The sequence below is a fragment of the Chlorocebus sabaeus genome, chromosome 11 (genome assembly GCF_047675955.1).
Source record: "Chlorocebus sabaeus isolate Y175 chromosome 11, mChlSab1.0.hap1, whole genome shotgun sequence".
Lineage (NCBI taxonomy): Eukaryota > Metazoa > Chordata > Mammalia > Primates > Cercopithecidae > Chlorocebus > Chlorocebus sabaeus.
Window position 1 is genome coordinate 76,828,325 of NC_132914.1, and position 15,943 is coordinate 76,844,267.

At 38.3% G+C, this 15,943-nt stretch overlaps 1 protein-coding gene across 2 annotated transcripts in view; it reads right to left on the reverse strand.

Moving 5' to 3' along the window:
* Positions 1-15,943, reverse strand: part of PAWR (pro-apoptotic WT1 regulator) — a 90,743-nt gene that overhangs the window by 8,514 nt on the left and 66,286 nt on the right. For both annotated transcript variants that reach the window (XM_008004113.3, XM_073020967.1), the window contains one exon: positions 1,718-1,865. In XM_008004113.3, coding sequence (XP_008002304.3) covers positions 1,718-1,865 — 148 coding nt within the window. The remainder of the gene's footprint in view (positions 1-1,717; positions 1,866-15,943) is intronic.

Genomic DNA, 15,943 nt, shown 5'->3' on the forward strand with positions numbered 1-15,943 from the left:
ATGGCACTATCTCGGCTCACTGCAACCTCTGCCTCCTGGGATCAAGCAATTCTCCTGCCTCAGCCTCCCAAGTAGCTGGAATTACAGGTGCATGCCACCATGCCTGGGTAATTTTCATGTTTTTAGTAGAGATGGGGTTTTACCATGTTGGCCAGGCTGGTCTTGAAATCCCGACCTCAAGTGATCTGCCTGCCTCAGCCTCCCAAAATGCTGGGATTACAGGCGTGAGGCACCGTGCCCGACCTGTGATTTAACTTCTTTAGCTTATCACCACTGTAAGTTATGAACTACCTTATTCTTTAATGGGTATCTTGTTTGAAATAATTCAAAATTAATTTTTATTAAAAATACAAAGTTTAAGAAAAGGAGATGGCCCAATAGAAATTCTAAACAGAAAAACAATTATCCTAGTTTTACTTCTGGCTCTGCCAGTTAACTGATAATGGATAAAAAGAAGGAACTAAAGTAGATTACTGACTTTTAATTTTTTTTTCTTTAAACAATGCAATACCTTTTGCAAAGAAATCTTATTTAGAATCCAAGGCATTGGACTTGCTCAGCCACCTTGGGGGCAAAAGGGAAGCAGAGCTCAAAAGGCCTTGCCCAGAACTTGGCTTCTTTCCTACTAAACCTCCTAGAGAGCAATCAACCATCCATATCCCTTAGCTGCTGCCAACTACTAGCAATTCAATCCAAACTCTTGTGGAACTCCCTTCAAAACCAGTAGATTGCATATTACTAAAGTTTTTAATTTAAAATTATGAAATAATAGGCTGGGCAGAGTGGCTCCCACCTGTAATTCCAGCACTTTAGGAAGCTGAGGCGGATGTATCACCTGAGGTTAGGAATTCAAGACCAGCCTTACCAATATGGTGAAACTCTGTCTCTACTAAAATTACAAAAAAAATTAGCCGGGCATGGTGGTGCATGCCTGTAATCCCAGCTACTTGGGAGGCTGAGGCAGAAGAATCGCTTGAACCTAGGAAGTAGAGGTTGCAGTGAGCCAAGACTGCGCCATTGTACTCCAGCCTGGGTGACAAGAGCGAAACTCTGTGTCAAAACTAAATAGATAAATAAAAATAAATAAAATTATGGAATAACAAGTCCAAGAAGAAACTGTTGTTAAAGCTTAGAAATGTGACCTCAAAATAATCATAAATGTTATAAAATAGAAACAAGTTTTAAAAATGAAATTTCTCTATATAACATATAAATGAGATCTTTAATAATATAGAGAATAATCTCAAGTAAAACAAAACACATTTTCAACAATTACAAAAGTATTCAACACCATTGCTAATTTTAGGGGTTGAATGTCAGTGGCACAAACCTGAGACCCTACAGTTAATAAATTTATGCCAATAGTCATCTGACTTGTACAGAAAGACATTTTTAAACAGGCATATTCTTACACAAAATTGTTTCAAACATCAAAGATGGACCTAATTCAGATTTACTCCTGTAATTTCTAAAGTGACAAATGAAAATCTATTCAGACAATATAATAAATACACAGTAGTATATATTTGCCAGCTCAGGCTTCTAACCACTTCAAAAACAAAGACTTTTAATATATTAAAGGTAACACTTGGCAGAATAGAAGCGCACATATTAAATATTAAGGAATATTATTTCCTTTCTCGCTCAGCTGCTATGAAACAAAAGAATTCTAATGGTATATTAATTTTATCAATCTTAACTAACTTATAATCCATACCTTTTCAAGATCTTCAATTTTCTTTTCCAGTGTGCTACTTGAAACCAGATTACCTGAAACATTTGCATCCCTGTTGTATCTAGGGAACCCACTTCTATCTGTTCGAGAATATCTACTTGAGACATCTTCTTCAGAGACACTGGTTGTGCTGTGGAAATATAAACATTTTATTAAGATCCCTAGTATTCAGTAAGAAAAACACCAAGAATATTTTCTATTCAGCTTAAAAAAATTAACATTCCCCAAGGACATATGGCTATAGTAGCAACTTATTTGTAACTGTAGAAGTTAATCATTATTCCAACACAATGAAAAAGTGTAAAAGTAGCATTAATTCTTTCAACCATTATCTACTGAGTAGGTGTTAAGTAATGACTGAGTAGGTGTTAAGTAATGAACACTGTTCTGGATACTGAAGACGTAACAGCGAACACAAACATGGACTCTGCCCTTGATAGAGCTTTCGGTTAAAAGGGAATATAACTAATAATAAATAAAGCAACATGATCAGTAAAACAAGGTCAGTGATGGATATTATGAGAACTATGATAGCACAGATCTCCCAGATTTTTTTGAGATGGGGTCTCACTCTTGTCACCCAGACTGGAGTGCAGTGGTGCAATCACAGCTCACCACAGCTTTGACTTCCTGGGCTCAAGCGATCCTCCCACCTCAGCTTCCTGAGTAGTTGGGACTACAGGTATGTGGCCACCACACCAGGTAAATTATTTTGTATTTTTTTCCCAGAGACGGGGTTTCACCATGTTGCCCAGACTGGTCTCAAACTCTTGGCCTCAAGCAATCCACCGACCTTGGCCTCCCAAAGTGCTAGGATTACAGGAGTGAGCACTGCGCCTGGCCTAGATCTCCCAGACTATCTGTGTTGAAAAACCACTTTCCTTCTTCAAAATTCCAATCTTTCATGGACCAACACTTTTAAAAAGTAAAATTAAAATGAACTGCTGGAAAAGTAAAAGTTAAAAAGGTCATAAGTCCAAATGTTTCATTAGATTCAGACCCACAAAATTATAAATAGAAAAAAAGAAAAGAATTACACAAAGTGGCAAATTCTCCACTGTAAGTATGCATACAGGCAATTAATACAGAAAATTGCTACCACACTGATAATTTTGCCATGCTATAATTTTAATTTAATCAAAAGTTGTAAGTAAAACAGCGATTCCTTAAACACCAATTCATGCCCTCTGAACAGCACATATGTCAGTATTTAAAGTTTTTAAAGTAACAAATGAGTTTGCTTCTTGTTTGCCGTATTATTACTCCATTAAAAATTACCCCCAAACTTACACACATTTCTTATCTCAAAGTTCCCATTGGTCAGGAATTTAGAAGCAGCTTAGGTGGGTGATTATGATTCAGGGCTTCTCATGAGCTTTTAATCAAGATGTTGGTTGGGACTTCAGTCATCTGAAGGCTTAACTGGGCTGGAGAATCTGCTTCTAAGCTCACTCACATGACTGATGACAATGGCCTCAGTTCCTCACTATGTTGGCCTCTCCACTGGCCTGTTCACCACATGGCAGCTGGCTTCCAGAGACAAAGTGACAGGACAACTGAGACAGAAGCTGCAGTGTCTGCCATAACGCAACCTCAAAAGGGACATACTATCACACTGACCTTATTCTATTGTTCACACATATCAACCTGGTATATTGTGTGAGAGGATTATACACGGTGCAAACATTAGGAGGTAGGGTTCACTGGAGGCTATCTTGAAAGCCAGTTACCACATTTGTTAATTAATCTATGTTGGACTGATGGCAATGCTACTCAACAAGAGATAATGTATATCTAAACTACTTCTGTGTTTTAATAGCACTCAGAGAAAACAGTCTCAAATGATAGGAGTGATTTTAATGCAATTTCAACAAGCTTGGACATTCATTTTTAAAAACTTTTGTCTCAAATGCAGAAAATTTGCTTTTCAAAATTTGTTTTCAATCCTTTACTGACTTGTATCCATTTCCAATAATTTATCCAGCAAATTTATAGTTAAATCTAAAGTGACTTCTGGTTTTAAAAAATTGATTCCTCATCTATGAATTTCTTACCCATGGATTTTCTTGTGATAGAAAATAAAAGTGTCCTATCAAATGTCTAAGGTATTTGATTGTAACTTTTTCAAATGTGCAATATCAAGATCACCATCTACTTTATTGATAGTTGTTACTATATTGTTGCACCATTTATAACAAGCTAAGGTAACTTTCTCCTCAAATATCCAACTTTCATTTTTGTCATCTGATCTTATCTGCCATTGAAAAGCCTTCTGGGCTCACTGCAACCTCCACTTCCTGGGTTCACGCCATTCTCCCGTCCCGCCTCAGCCTCCCGAGTAGCTGGGACTACAGGCACCCGCCACCATGCCCGGCTAATTTTTTGTATCTTTTAGTAGAGACACGGTTTCACCCTGTTAGCCAAGATGGTCTCGATCTCCTGACCTTGTGATCTGCCCGCCTCAGCCTCCCAAAGTGCTGAGGTTACAGGCATGAGCCACTGCGTCCCGCCTAATTTTTCTATTTTTAGTAGAGACAGGGTTTCACCATGTTGGCCAGGCTGGCCTTGAGCTCCTGACCTCGTGATCCACCTGCCCTGGCCTCCCAAAGTGCAGCGATTACAGCATGAGCCACTGAGCCCGGCTGACTGAAATTCCTTCTTTGCATGGAAAGCTAAGATCACTTAAAAAATAAACAAAGAATGAGGCTATCAGACAATAAGTCTAACTCACATATTTGAAAAGCTGGGGACCAAACTGGTTTCTTATCTTGCAAAAACACCAAGAGTTCATCCCAAAGTTCGAATACTCTTGACTGAAAAGGTTGCTTTGAAGACCAATGTACACCCTAGCATCTGATAACAGTTGATCAGCTAACTCCCAAACTACAGTATTTAATTTTTTAGAAACCTCAAATTTAATGAATTAGTGTTTAATAATTCACACTTTCAGTGAACTATACTGTGAATTCAGCTGATATAGCAAGAACACCATTTAGTTCAGCTGACAAAGCAAGACTTTCTCAATGAAAGAAGCAGGACACTGATTTACATTCTGGTACAAGCTTCAGCATGTTTTTCTTATCACTGTGCCTGCATAATTAGAAGATACTCCTACAAAAGTAAAGCAAAACTCCAAACCACATTTGCTGATACTGTAACCCTTTGCAAGTGTTATATAGTTTAGAGCAAGCTGTATTTGTCAGCAATGAAGGTGAAAAATAAATTGTTACTTCCTATGTTAGCAAAACCAATGTGTTCATCAAATTGTAACAAAAATTCCTTTGCTATCCTTATTTGTCTGAGAGTTAGTTTTCCATATCACCATCCTGTCCCTAAATACATCAAGCTATGGTGTTGCTGGAAAGTGGTACGGGAACTATCTTCTTTACTACAGATTTATCCAGCATTTCCAAGCAAACATATTTTGTCTTGTCATTTGTATGCATTTTTTTTTTAATGTTAGCAACCTCAGGTGAGACTATCAGAAACCCCAAAAATACTAATGAATACATGTGAAATCCTGAACATCTGCTCCAGTCATCTTTGTAATATTCTTTCAAATAATGAACTTGGTTTTGAACATATTTGATGAATTGGTTTTGAACATGTCATGCCTACAACTACCAATTAAATTTTGATCATTTTATATTGTTTAAATAGCCAGTGTACCTCTAAACAACCCGCTTTGGTTTTAGCACTTTGCCCATCAATTATGGCTAAAAACTAAACATAAGACACATAGTACTTTCCAAGAAAACTAGTACAAATTCTTTTGATTTGTATCTCTTTGAAATTACTTCCATCATCATCATCATCTGGTTTACTACTGCTATCGCATTCAAAAAGGTGTATCTTTGTCAATAAAGTCCAGTAAAGCTTGTGTTGTCATCAGTAAATCAGACTTATAAATAATATAAATTTTGCTTCCAGGATTTAACTACTACTTGTAAAAGATAAAATTCAAAAGAATGAAAAAGAGTTTTACATTTTTAAATTACTATATATTTTTAAATTATTTATGGGACAAGAATAATTAAAATTAATGAGATTTTTAAAATAAATGCTTTGTTTTTTGGCAGGGGATGCGGGGGGATACAGGGTCTTGCACCGTCACCCAGGCTGATGTACAGAGGTGTCATCATGGCTCACTGCAGCCTTGAAACTTCAAAACTCCTGGGCTCAAGTGATCCTTCCACCTTAGCCTCCCAAGTAGCTGGGACTACAGGCATATGCCACCATACCTGGCTAATTTTTTTTTTTGTAGAGACGTGTCTTACTATGTTGACCAGGCTGGTCTCAAACTTGTGGCTTCAAGCTATCCTCCTGCCTTGGTTTTGGGATTATAGGCATGAGCCAGCCACATTTTATTTAATTCTTATACATTTTAGGGTTACAAATGACTAACTTCAAAATGTCACACATTGTAACAGTCCTGCTGTGCATGATTAGCATGCAACTCACCACTGCACGTGAACAACTCTATATCCTGTTCACAGAGTAATCCACTGATCATGCACTTGGATGTGATGATGACAAGTCAAAATGCAATTCAAGTTGTGAAATGCTTATTCTCAAGTTCTTTTCTTGTCTTAGATTGATAACAAACAGTTCAAGGACTACACTTTGGGTACCACTATGTTAAGAGAAGGTTGAAACTTAAAAAGGAGGAGAAAAATGTGCAAAAACCTAGAAACTGTAGCCCATTTGAGAAACAGAGAACTCCAATATGGCTAAAGCATGGAGTGTAAACTTAAGAGTAATAATAAATATGAGGGTGAAAAAGCAAGCAGGAAACCTGAATTTTTTTTGTTGTTGTTTTTTGTTTTTTGAGAGACAGGTTCTCACTCTGTGGCCCAAGCTGAAGTGCAGTGGACAATCATAGCTCACTGTAAACTCAAATTCCTGGGCTCAAGCAATCTTCCCACCTCAGCCTCTGGAGTAGCTGCATGTGCGACCACGCCCGCTAATTTATCTTAATTTTTTTTTAGAAGTTAGGTCTTGCTATGTTGCCCAGACTGGTCCTGAAGTCCTGGCCTCAAGCAATCTTCCTGCCTTGGCCACCCAAAGTGCTTAGAGTAGAAGTCTGAGCTACCACGCCTGGCCCTGAAAGTTATTTTATGGAAGAATTTAAACCAAGGGTCTCCAAATATTATTACAATTACATAAGGTCTACCATTTTTATAGGATTTACAATATGACAATATAAAATAATCATCTGCATCCCAAAAATACGGCATAAGAAAAAGACTAAAATTTGTTTTATTTATGGTACAAAAATTTGTTCTCACAAGTATTTTAAATTAAAAATTGAATATGCTTCATTATTTCTGAAGATCTTAACACCATGTGATAATAGAGATTCAAAGATCTAGTTCTAACATCAGTTTGAATATTTGATTTTTAATGGCTATCAAAGCAGAAAGGGATGCCTTACAAAAAAATGAGAATTTTTTTTAAGTTTCACTTAAAACCTCAAAATCAGCATAATTTTTCTTAATTCATGAGAAAAGACTTGATTTTGTATATCTTACCAGCTGAAAAGCAATGTGATCTTATTTGCAGTTAGATACTTGATTTTCTCCATAAATTCCCTAATCCCAGACTTGCACATTTTGTAATAAACTAGGTAACTCATAAATCCACATAGATGGACATTCACATTATAGTACTGGGCAACATGCAGAAAGTGAACAAAGCACGCTTCCCTCAGGACACCTTTAGTACAAAATGACCATCTGACATATAGAGCAAAGAAGGAATGACTAAACAACTATTACACAGTAGTAGCTTTTAAATATTAATGCCTTAGTGTTTTTCAAATAAAAAGGTAAATATGAATAAAAGTTCCAATATTTTCCTCCTGCACCCTAGCAGATTATCTTGTATATCACCCTGATTCAGATTCCATTTAAAGGTAACGGTAAGCCATTAAAGCAGGGAAAGTTACAGTTATCATTTTTATAAAATATATTGGAGATGAGCTAAACGGAGACAGAGAGGCCAATGTGGAGGCTACTGTAATCACCTATGTAAAAGATGATGGTATCCTAGATTGGTGTGATGGCAATGAGATACTCAGAAGATAAACTCAACAAGGCTTGGTGAATGAATGCATATGGGTGAGATAGGGAAAAAAAATATGTGTCAGAAATAATGTCCAGGCTACTGACTTGAGCAAAAGTAGATGTTGATGTCAACTACTGAAATCCATCAGGTTTCACAAGCTTACTTTTGAAAATGCTTAGTTTAGTACGCTTCTGAGATATCTAACAGCAGGTATTTAATAGCTGTTGATTATATAGGTACGGAGCTAACGATCTGGAGTCTTCAGCATCATGTATAGATAGTAATTGAAGTCATTGGAGTGAATGCAATTTCTACCGCAAATATGAGAATAAAGTCTAAGATTAACAGCTGAGTAGGCTTTGCATAGTGGCTCACACCTGTGATCTCAGCACTTTGTGGGGCCAAGGAAGGAGGACTGTTTGTGGGGCCAAGGCAGGACTGTTTGTGGGGCCAAGGCAGGATGACTGTTTATGCCCAGGAGTTCAAGACCAGTCTGAACAACATAAAGAGACCCTGTCTCTACAAAAACAAAAATAAAAAATTAGTCAGGCATGATGGCATGTTCCTAGAGTCCCGAGCATTTGGGACTTGGGAGGCTGAGGTAGGAGGATTGCTTGAGCCCAAGAGGTTGAGGCTGCAGTAAGCGATTACGCCACTGTACTCAGCCTGGGTGTCATGGTGAGACCCTGTAAAAAGAAACAAAAACAAAAAAAATCAGGTTATACCAATACATAAAGAAGAGGTACAGGAAAGAAAGAACTACAAATAAGAATGGGTAATACCAGCAAAGTGGTAAAAAGAAAATCAACAGAGGCAGGTATCACTAAAGCCATACTATATTATCAAAGAAGATTAGAAGCATTTTAAAGGACCCGTTTTAAACAAAAAAAGAAGTCCAACTTTCTGCATTCATCCATGACCTTTTAAGTAGAAACTATAATGCTGACAGCTACAAACAAACCATCCAGAAACATGGATGTCCATTAGTAGTCATGTATTTGCTTGATGAACAAGTTTAAAACAATATTTCAAAAATGTTTATTAACAATTTTTAAAACTTTCCATCTTAGGCTTGTCAATACATAAACGGCATCATTATGCAATTTTTTTTTTTTGAGACAGAGTTTCACTCCTGTTGCCCAGGCTGGAGTGCAATGCCACTATCTCGGATCACTGCAACCTCCACCTGCAGTCAAGCAATTCTGTCTCCACCTCCCCAGTAGCTGGGATTACAGGCACCCGCCACCATACCCGGTTAGTTTTTGGTATTTTTAGTAGAGATGGGGTTTCCCCATGTTGACCAGGCTGGTTTCCAACTCCTGACCTCAGGTGATCTGCCCACCTTGGCCTCCCAAAGTGCTAGGATTACAGACATGAGCCACCACACCCAGCCTTCATTATGCAAATGCAAGGAATAGTGAAAAACAAGATCAGTGCTTCATTCCCAATATGTATTATGTTTTTAGGAAATACTGTCATAATTGTGAAGAATTGTGTTGCTTGATCTTATTGCCAAATTTAGCCGTTTAACCTATTTTAAAGGCCAGATATGCACAGTGCAAAATACTCAGAATAAAAGGCTGCTTCATTAAATCCAAAAAGTTTTTAACATTCTGTTTATGAATGTTAACACAAATCACTAATATGATCCAAAAAGAATCCTCCCTCCACTCTTAGCTACAAAGACATGAACTATATTGCTCAGAAAAGGGGAAAGAAACAGTATCATCAAAAATAAATGCCACCCCTTACTGGAAGTTTTCCCCCTCTGGGAATTTTCCCATCTTATGTAGAAACCAGGGGGTGTTGTGTTGGGGGAAATTACACTATTATTCTAAAACTATCATGAGAATGAGATTGGCAGCATTAAGAGATTACAGCTAGAGGAATTTTCCACTAAAATAGACATTATAAAGCTTTAGCAATGAGAAGAAATACAAGACTCAAGGGTAAATCCTACTTTTAGAGTAAGTATCAAATATTCAGAAGTACAGGATATATTCTGAAATTCCTAAATAACCAGCAACTACATGACTGGCTTCCATCCTTTTAGTGTCTTTCACTGCCCTATTCTCTTCACCCTCTGCCACTCTCTCTTCAAAACAGCTCCTTGCTCTGTTTATCTCTCTTCTTCCTTTAAATACAAACATACACATAAGAACATATGCCAACAACTAAAAATAAAAATCAAGTCTCATTAAACTCTCATAACTCTTTATTAAAATTGATACATATTTATTATAGAAAACAGAAAATACAAATGAGAGTAATTCCACTAACCTAGAGATAATGTCCATTAACATTTTATAACATATTAGCAAATTTTAGCCTTTTGGATTAGATTCCTTTTAAAAATCTTAGAAAAAATCTTTATCTTCTCCCAGAAAAATAAACAATATCTTCTTTTACACAGAATTTTAGCAGTTTATCATATGAATAGTTCTCAGATAATACTTTATATATATTATGATACTTTGTTTTGTATCATATTTTTGTACTATGCTCTCTCCTCCATTTTACATAAACAGGTAATAATTTTCTCATGTAATATTTTTCTATAGCATCATTTTAATGGCTGCATTATAACTCTACAGCAATATATTATAGTTTTTAAATCTATCTCATTATTAAAAATTTAAGTTGTTTCACTTAGGGAATATCATACATACTCATTTCTGGTATATTAAATATAGTGAATTATCCTAAAGAGATCAAATACATGTGGCTGCTCAAATTTCACCACCTGAGAGCTAGACAAGTCCAGAAAACACTCTCCAAACATAGTTTATTATATACAGTAGAAACAGCTAAAATTATACATTCCTTATTATCATCTTAACATGGGTGTCCTAAACAGCCAAGCATAGTACTCTGCACCTTTGAACTATTCAATAAATATTTGACGTATAATGTGTGTATACATATATTTTAAAAGCCTTCAACTAAGCAATATGAAAAATTTCTGTGTACTAAGAATAAGGGTCACACAAAAACTTGTACACGAATGTTCACAGCATATTGTCTATTATATGTATATTTCGTATTAGTCAAAAAGTGTAAAGAATCTAACATGTCCATTATGTTAATCCAAATGGTAAAACATAATATAGTACATCCATGCAAACTACAATATGGAATCATCTTGAAAAAATTATGCTTAGTAAATGATGAGACACAAAAACCCACATACTTGGCCAGGTGCAGTGGCTCATGTCTATAATCCCAGCACTTTGGGAGGCCCAGGAAGGCAGATCACTTGAGGTCAGGAGTTCAAGATCAGCCTGGCCAACATGGCAAAACCCTATCTCTACTAAAAATACAAAAATTGGCTGGGTGGGGTGGTGCCTACCTGTAGTCCCAAACACTTGGGAGGCTGAGGCACAAGAACCACTTAAACCCGCAAGGCGGTGGGTTGCAGTAAGCCAAGATTGCACTACTGCACTCCAGCCTGGGTGACACAGCGAGACTCTGTCTCAAAAAAAAAACAAAAAAACAAAAAAACAAGAAAGCCATATACTGTATGATTCCATTTATCTGAAATATTCAATATACACAAATCTATAAGGATAGAAAACATACTACTGGTTGCTGGGGGATAGGGGCAGAGGAAGAATGGATATGAAGGGTATGGAGTTTCCTTCATGGTAGAACAAATTTTGGAACTAGACAGCAGTAATGGTTGTGAACACTGTGAATGTCCTAAAAATACTGAAGTGTACACCTTAAAAGGGTGAATTTTATGGCATTTGAATTACATCTCAATGAAAACAGGGAACAGTATGATCAGTTTAGTGGTTAATTTCCAAATAAATGCACAAAATGCACTTAAAATGACACCAAATATTATTACATGGTTTATTTTTCATTATAATGAAGAAACTCTAGATGTTGTTAGACTTCCTAATTCAGAACAAGTTATTTTCTGACTTTGTACTATAGCTAAAACAAAGTAAAGATCTGAGTGGATCTGTGAAATCTAGAGCCATATAGCCAGAAGTTACTTTTTGGGAAAAAGATAAAATGAAACCCTATGTTAAAAAGAAAAAAAAATCTAGTTACTGGTACCATCCAGTCACTTGGAGTTTAAATAAGCTAATCAAACTACCACACTGTACCTATTTCCTACCCATGCTAGGCAAATTAACATTACTACCATGAGGTAATGCAACATATGCTGACACAATCTGCAAATTACCTGTTTAATCTCATACAAGTCATTACACTTCACTGTGCCTCAGTTTACTCATTTGTAAAATAAGAATAATAAAAGCATCTCCCTAGAACTATCAAGGAATTAGCTGAATGGAAAGTACTTTGAATAGTACCTGGTACACAGTAATATTATATAAATATTAATAATATTTATGACCTAGAACCACCAGTCCACAAAATGTACAAGAATCCCCAATTTATTTTAAATAATCATTTTATGACTTTCATGTACTGTTTCCAAATCTATTAACTAGAAAGGTCAATGCTATTGCATGCCTGACAGCATTGGGTAAAATACAGAACATATTCTAATATAGAAATAATAGATCTTGCCAGGCGCAGTGGCTCACACCTGTAATCCTAGCACTTTGGGAGGCTGAGGCAGATGGATCACTTGAGGTCAGGAGTTTGAGACCAGCCTGGCCAACACAGGAAAACCCCATCTTTACTAAAAATACAAAAATTAGCCAGGCTTGGTGGCACGTGCCTATAATACTAGCTACTCGAGGGGCTAAAACAGGAGAATTGCACCACTGCACTCCAGTCTGGGTGACAGGGAGGGAGGGAGGGAGGGAGGGAGGGAGGAAGGGAGGGAGGGAGGGAGGGAGGGAGGGAGGGAGGGAGGGAGGAAGGAAGGAAGGAAGGAAGGAAGGAAGGAAGGAAGGGAGGGAGGGAGGGAGGGAGGGAGGGAGGGAGGGAGAAAGAAAGAAAGGAAAGAAAAGAAAGGAAAGAAAGAAAAAAAGAAGGAAAGGAAAGGAAGAAAGAAAGGAAAGGAAGGGAGAAAAAGAAAGAAAAGAAAAGAGGAAAGGAAAGGAAAGGAAAGGAAAGGAAAGGAAAGGAAAGGAAAGGAAAGGAAAGGAAAGGAAAGGAAAGGAAAAAGGAAAAAAGAAAAAGGAAAAAGAAAGGAGAGAAAGAGAGAAAGAGAGAAAGAGAGAGAGAGAAAGAGAAAAGATCTTAAAAGGAATAGATTTCTTTAGAAAGGGCCATATATAGCCCAAGAAGACTCGCTTTCTTCAACTACTGAGAGAGATTCATTTGGTCGTCTTTAGTTTGGATTTTTCACCTTTAAAGAATCTGGCTGATTTCTGGCCAGGTGCACTGGCTCACACCTGTAATTCCAGCACTTTGGGAGGCCAAGGCAGGCAGACCTCTTTAGCCCAGGAGTTCAGGACCAGCCTGAGCAACACAGAAAAACCCCATATCTACAAAAAATTTTAAAATTAGCAATTTAATTTTTAATTTTTAAAAATTTAAAAACTAGGGTGTGGTGACACATGCCTGTAGTTCACAGCCACTTGGGAGGCCAAGGCTGGAGGATCACCTAAGCCTGGGAATTGACGGCTGCAGTGAGCCATGATTGCACTACTGCATTCCAGCCTGGGCACTGGAGTGAGACCTTATCTCAAAAAAAAAAAAAGAATCTGACAGATTTTTCCGGCTTTGACCCTTGACCAACAAACCAAGAAAGTTTGTGTCTACTTGGTGGTTCTCAAAACAAGTACTGGTTAAAACGATGATCATGGTGAAACCCTGTCTCTACTAAAAATACAAAATTAGCCAGGTATGGTGGCACATGCCTGTAATCCCAGCTACCCAGGAGGCTGAGGCAGGAGAATCACTTGAACTCAGGAGGCGGAGGCTGCAGTGAGCCAAGATTGCACCATTGCACTCCAGCCTGGGCGACAAGAGTGAAACTGACTCAAAAAAAAAGAAAAAAGAAAAAAAAAACATTAAGTTCCATTTAGGAAAAAAAGTTAACATTGCTGTGTTGCAACATCTTAAATCTTGAATGAAAACTATGTCTAAATCAATTATTCATCTCTAAACGAACAGGTTCTAATCGGTTTCTTATGAAAGAGCTTGAGAATGAAGTTGAGAACTAAAGGTCTTAACTGGCTATCCCCAACCTTTTTGGCAACAGGGAGCAGTTTCATAGAAGACAATTTTTCCATGGACCAGGGGGATGGCAGGGAGGATGGTTTCGGGATGAAACTGTTCCACCTCAGATCATTAGGCATTAGGTTCTCATAAAGGAGCATGTAACCTAGATCCCTCGCATGAGCAGTTCACAATAGAGTACGTGATCCTAAGAGAATCTAATGCTGTTGCCGATCTGGCAAGAGGCAAAGCTCAGGCAGTAATGCTCACCCACTGCTCACCTCCTGCTGTGTGGACTGGTTCCTAACAGGCCACAGACAGGTAAGCAGTCCACACCCCGAGGGGTGGGGACCCCTAGCTTAAAGTATTTCACAGTGTCTCAAATTAAATGCATTTATGTTATGTAGAAGTCTTACTTAAACAACAGCAAAGATTTAGTTTATGGAATCATCTACACAGAGTTAGTTCTGCTATAATACAACATAAGTGTTTCTAAAATCACTGTGTTATGCAAAAATCACTCAATAAAAACATGAGGAGCCAGGAATGGTGGCTCACACCTGTAATCCCAGCACTTCGGGAGGCTGAGGTGGGTGAATCACTTGAGGTCAGGAGTTTGAGACTAGCCTGGCCAACATGGCAAAAACCTATCTCTACTAAAAATACAAAAATTAGCCAGCCATGGTGCCAGATGCCTATAATCCCAGCTACTTCGGAGGCTGTGGCAGGAGGGAAACGTGAGCTCAGGAGGTAAAGGTTGCTTGAGCCCAGGAGGTAGAGGTTGCAATGAGCCAAGATCATGCCACTGCACTCCAGTCTGGGTGACAGAGTGAGACTTCACCTCAAAATAAAATAAAATAAAATAAAAGGGTGGGGGAATTATACAGAAAATGGGGTTGGCGGACAATGTTCTAAAACTTCATCAGTGACACATTATAGAGATAGTAGCCTAATATAAAGTGGTAGTACAGTTTTACAGGTTAAACAGCTAAGAAATACATAAATACGGCATTTTATCTTGAAAAAGCAGTAAAGTTTCCTTATAGAAGCTGGTTGGCAGCAGAAGGGTTGCAGCTTATGGGTTAATATGAAATGTGAGAAAGAAGATATCTGAAATTAGACTGGTAGTTGTAACATCACATGTGGAAGTGATAGGGACAGGAGGCAGGAAAATTCTGGGCAGAAGAGGACGGTCCTGGTGAGGGTCCCACCCTCAATCCTTGAACTGTGGCCCAAAATGAGAACATGCATTCCTGTTGTCTTGCTTGAATGTTGCCTTTTCCAAAACCACCCATGGCCTGTTCTGCTCCCCATCCTGTGCCCATAAAAACCTCAGGCTCTGCCACCAGAGAGAGGAGAGGAAGAGAAGAGGAAAAGTCATTTGACTTCAGAGTAATGGCTTGACAGTGTTGCTCCAGGGAAAGATTATCTTCCCCCTCCATCCCCTTTCCAGCTCCCCTTTCATTGGCAATATAATCCTCAATATTCACCACCCTTCAATTCGTTCATGTGACCTGATTTTTCCTCGACACTGAAGGGTGCAAATGCTAAAGGCTGTCATACTGACCCTATGCTCTTGCTAGCAGAGAGCAACTGCCTCACAAGAAAAGGCAGAGGGCCCACTGAACTGTTTTAACACTTAAGCCGTCCATGGACAGAAAAGCTAAAAGAGCACTAACTATAACACTCCTTCTGGGATTTCAGGGGTAGTGGGCATCCCCCTAGATACTGCCATGGGGACAGTACAGAATTCATCCCTGCCAGCGATCAAAAGCACTCACCCCAGCTCTTGCACCTGTTCACCTGTGCTCCGCGCTCCCACAAGGAGTAGAATGCAGTGGGTTTGAGTGAGTGGAATTTGCCCCTGCCCCACCAAAGCGCCTGGTTAGGTCCAGTACCTGTGCACTCCAGTTCCTGCCTGCAAAGGGGCCAGGGAAACTTTCCTGCTTCAGAAGCAAAGCTGTAGCTCATACTGAGGTACCTGGTACATGTTTGCCAAGAATACCTGAGAGGCTTTTGTGTATTCAGTTGAGCTGGGTAAGGTTTTCAGCA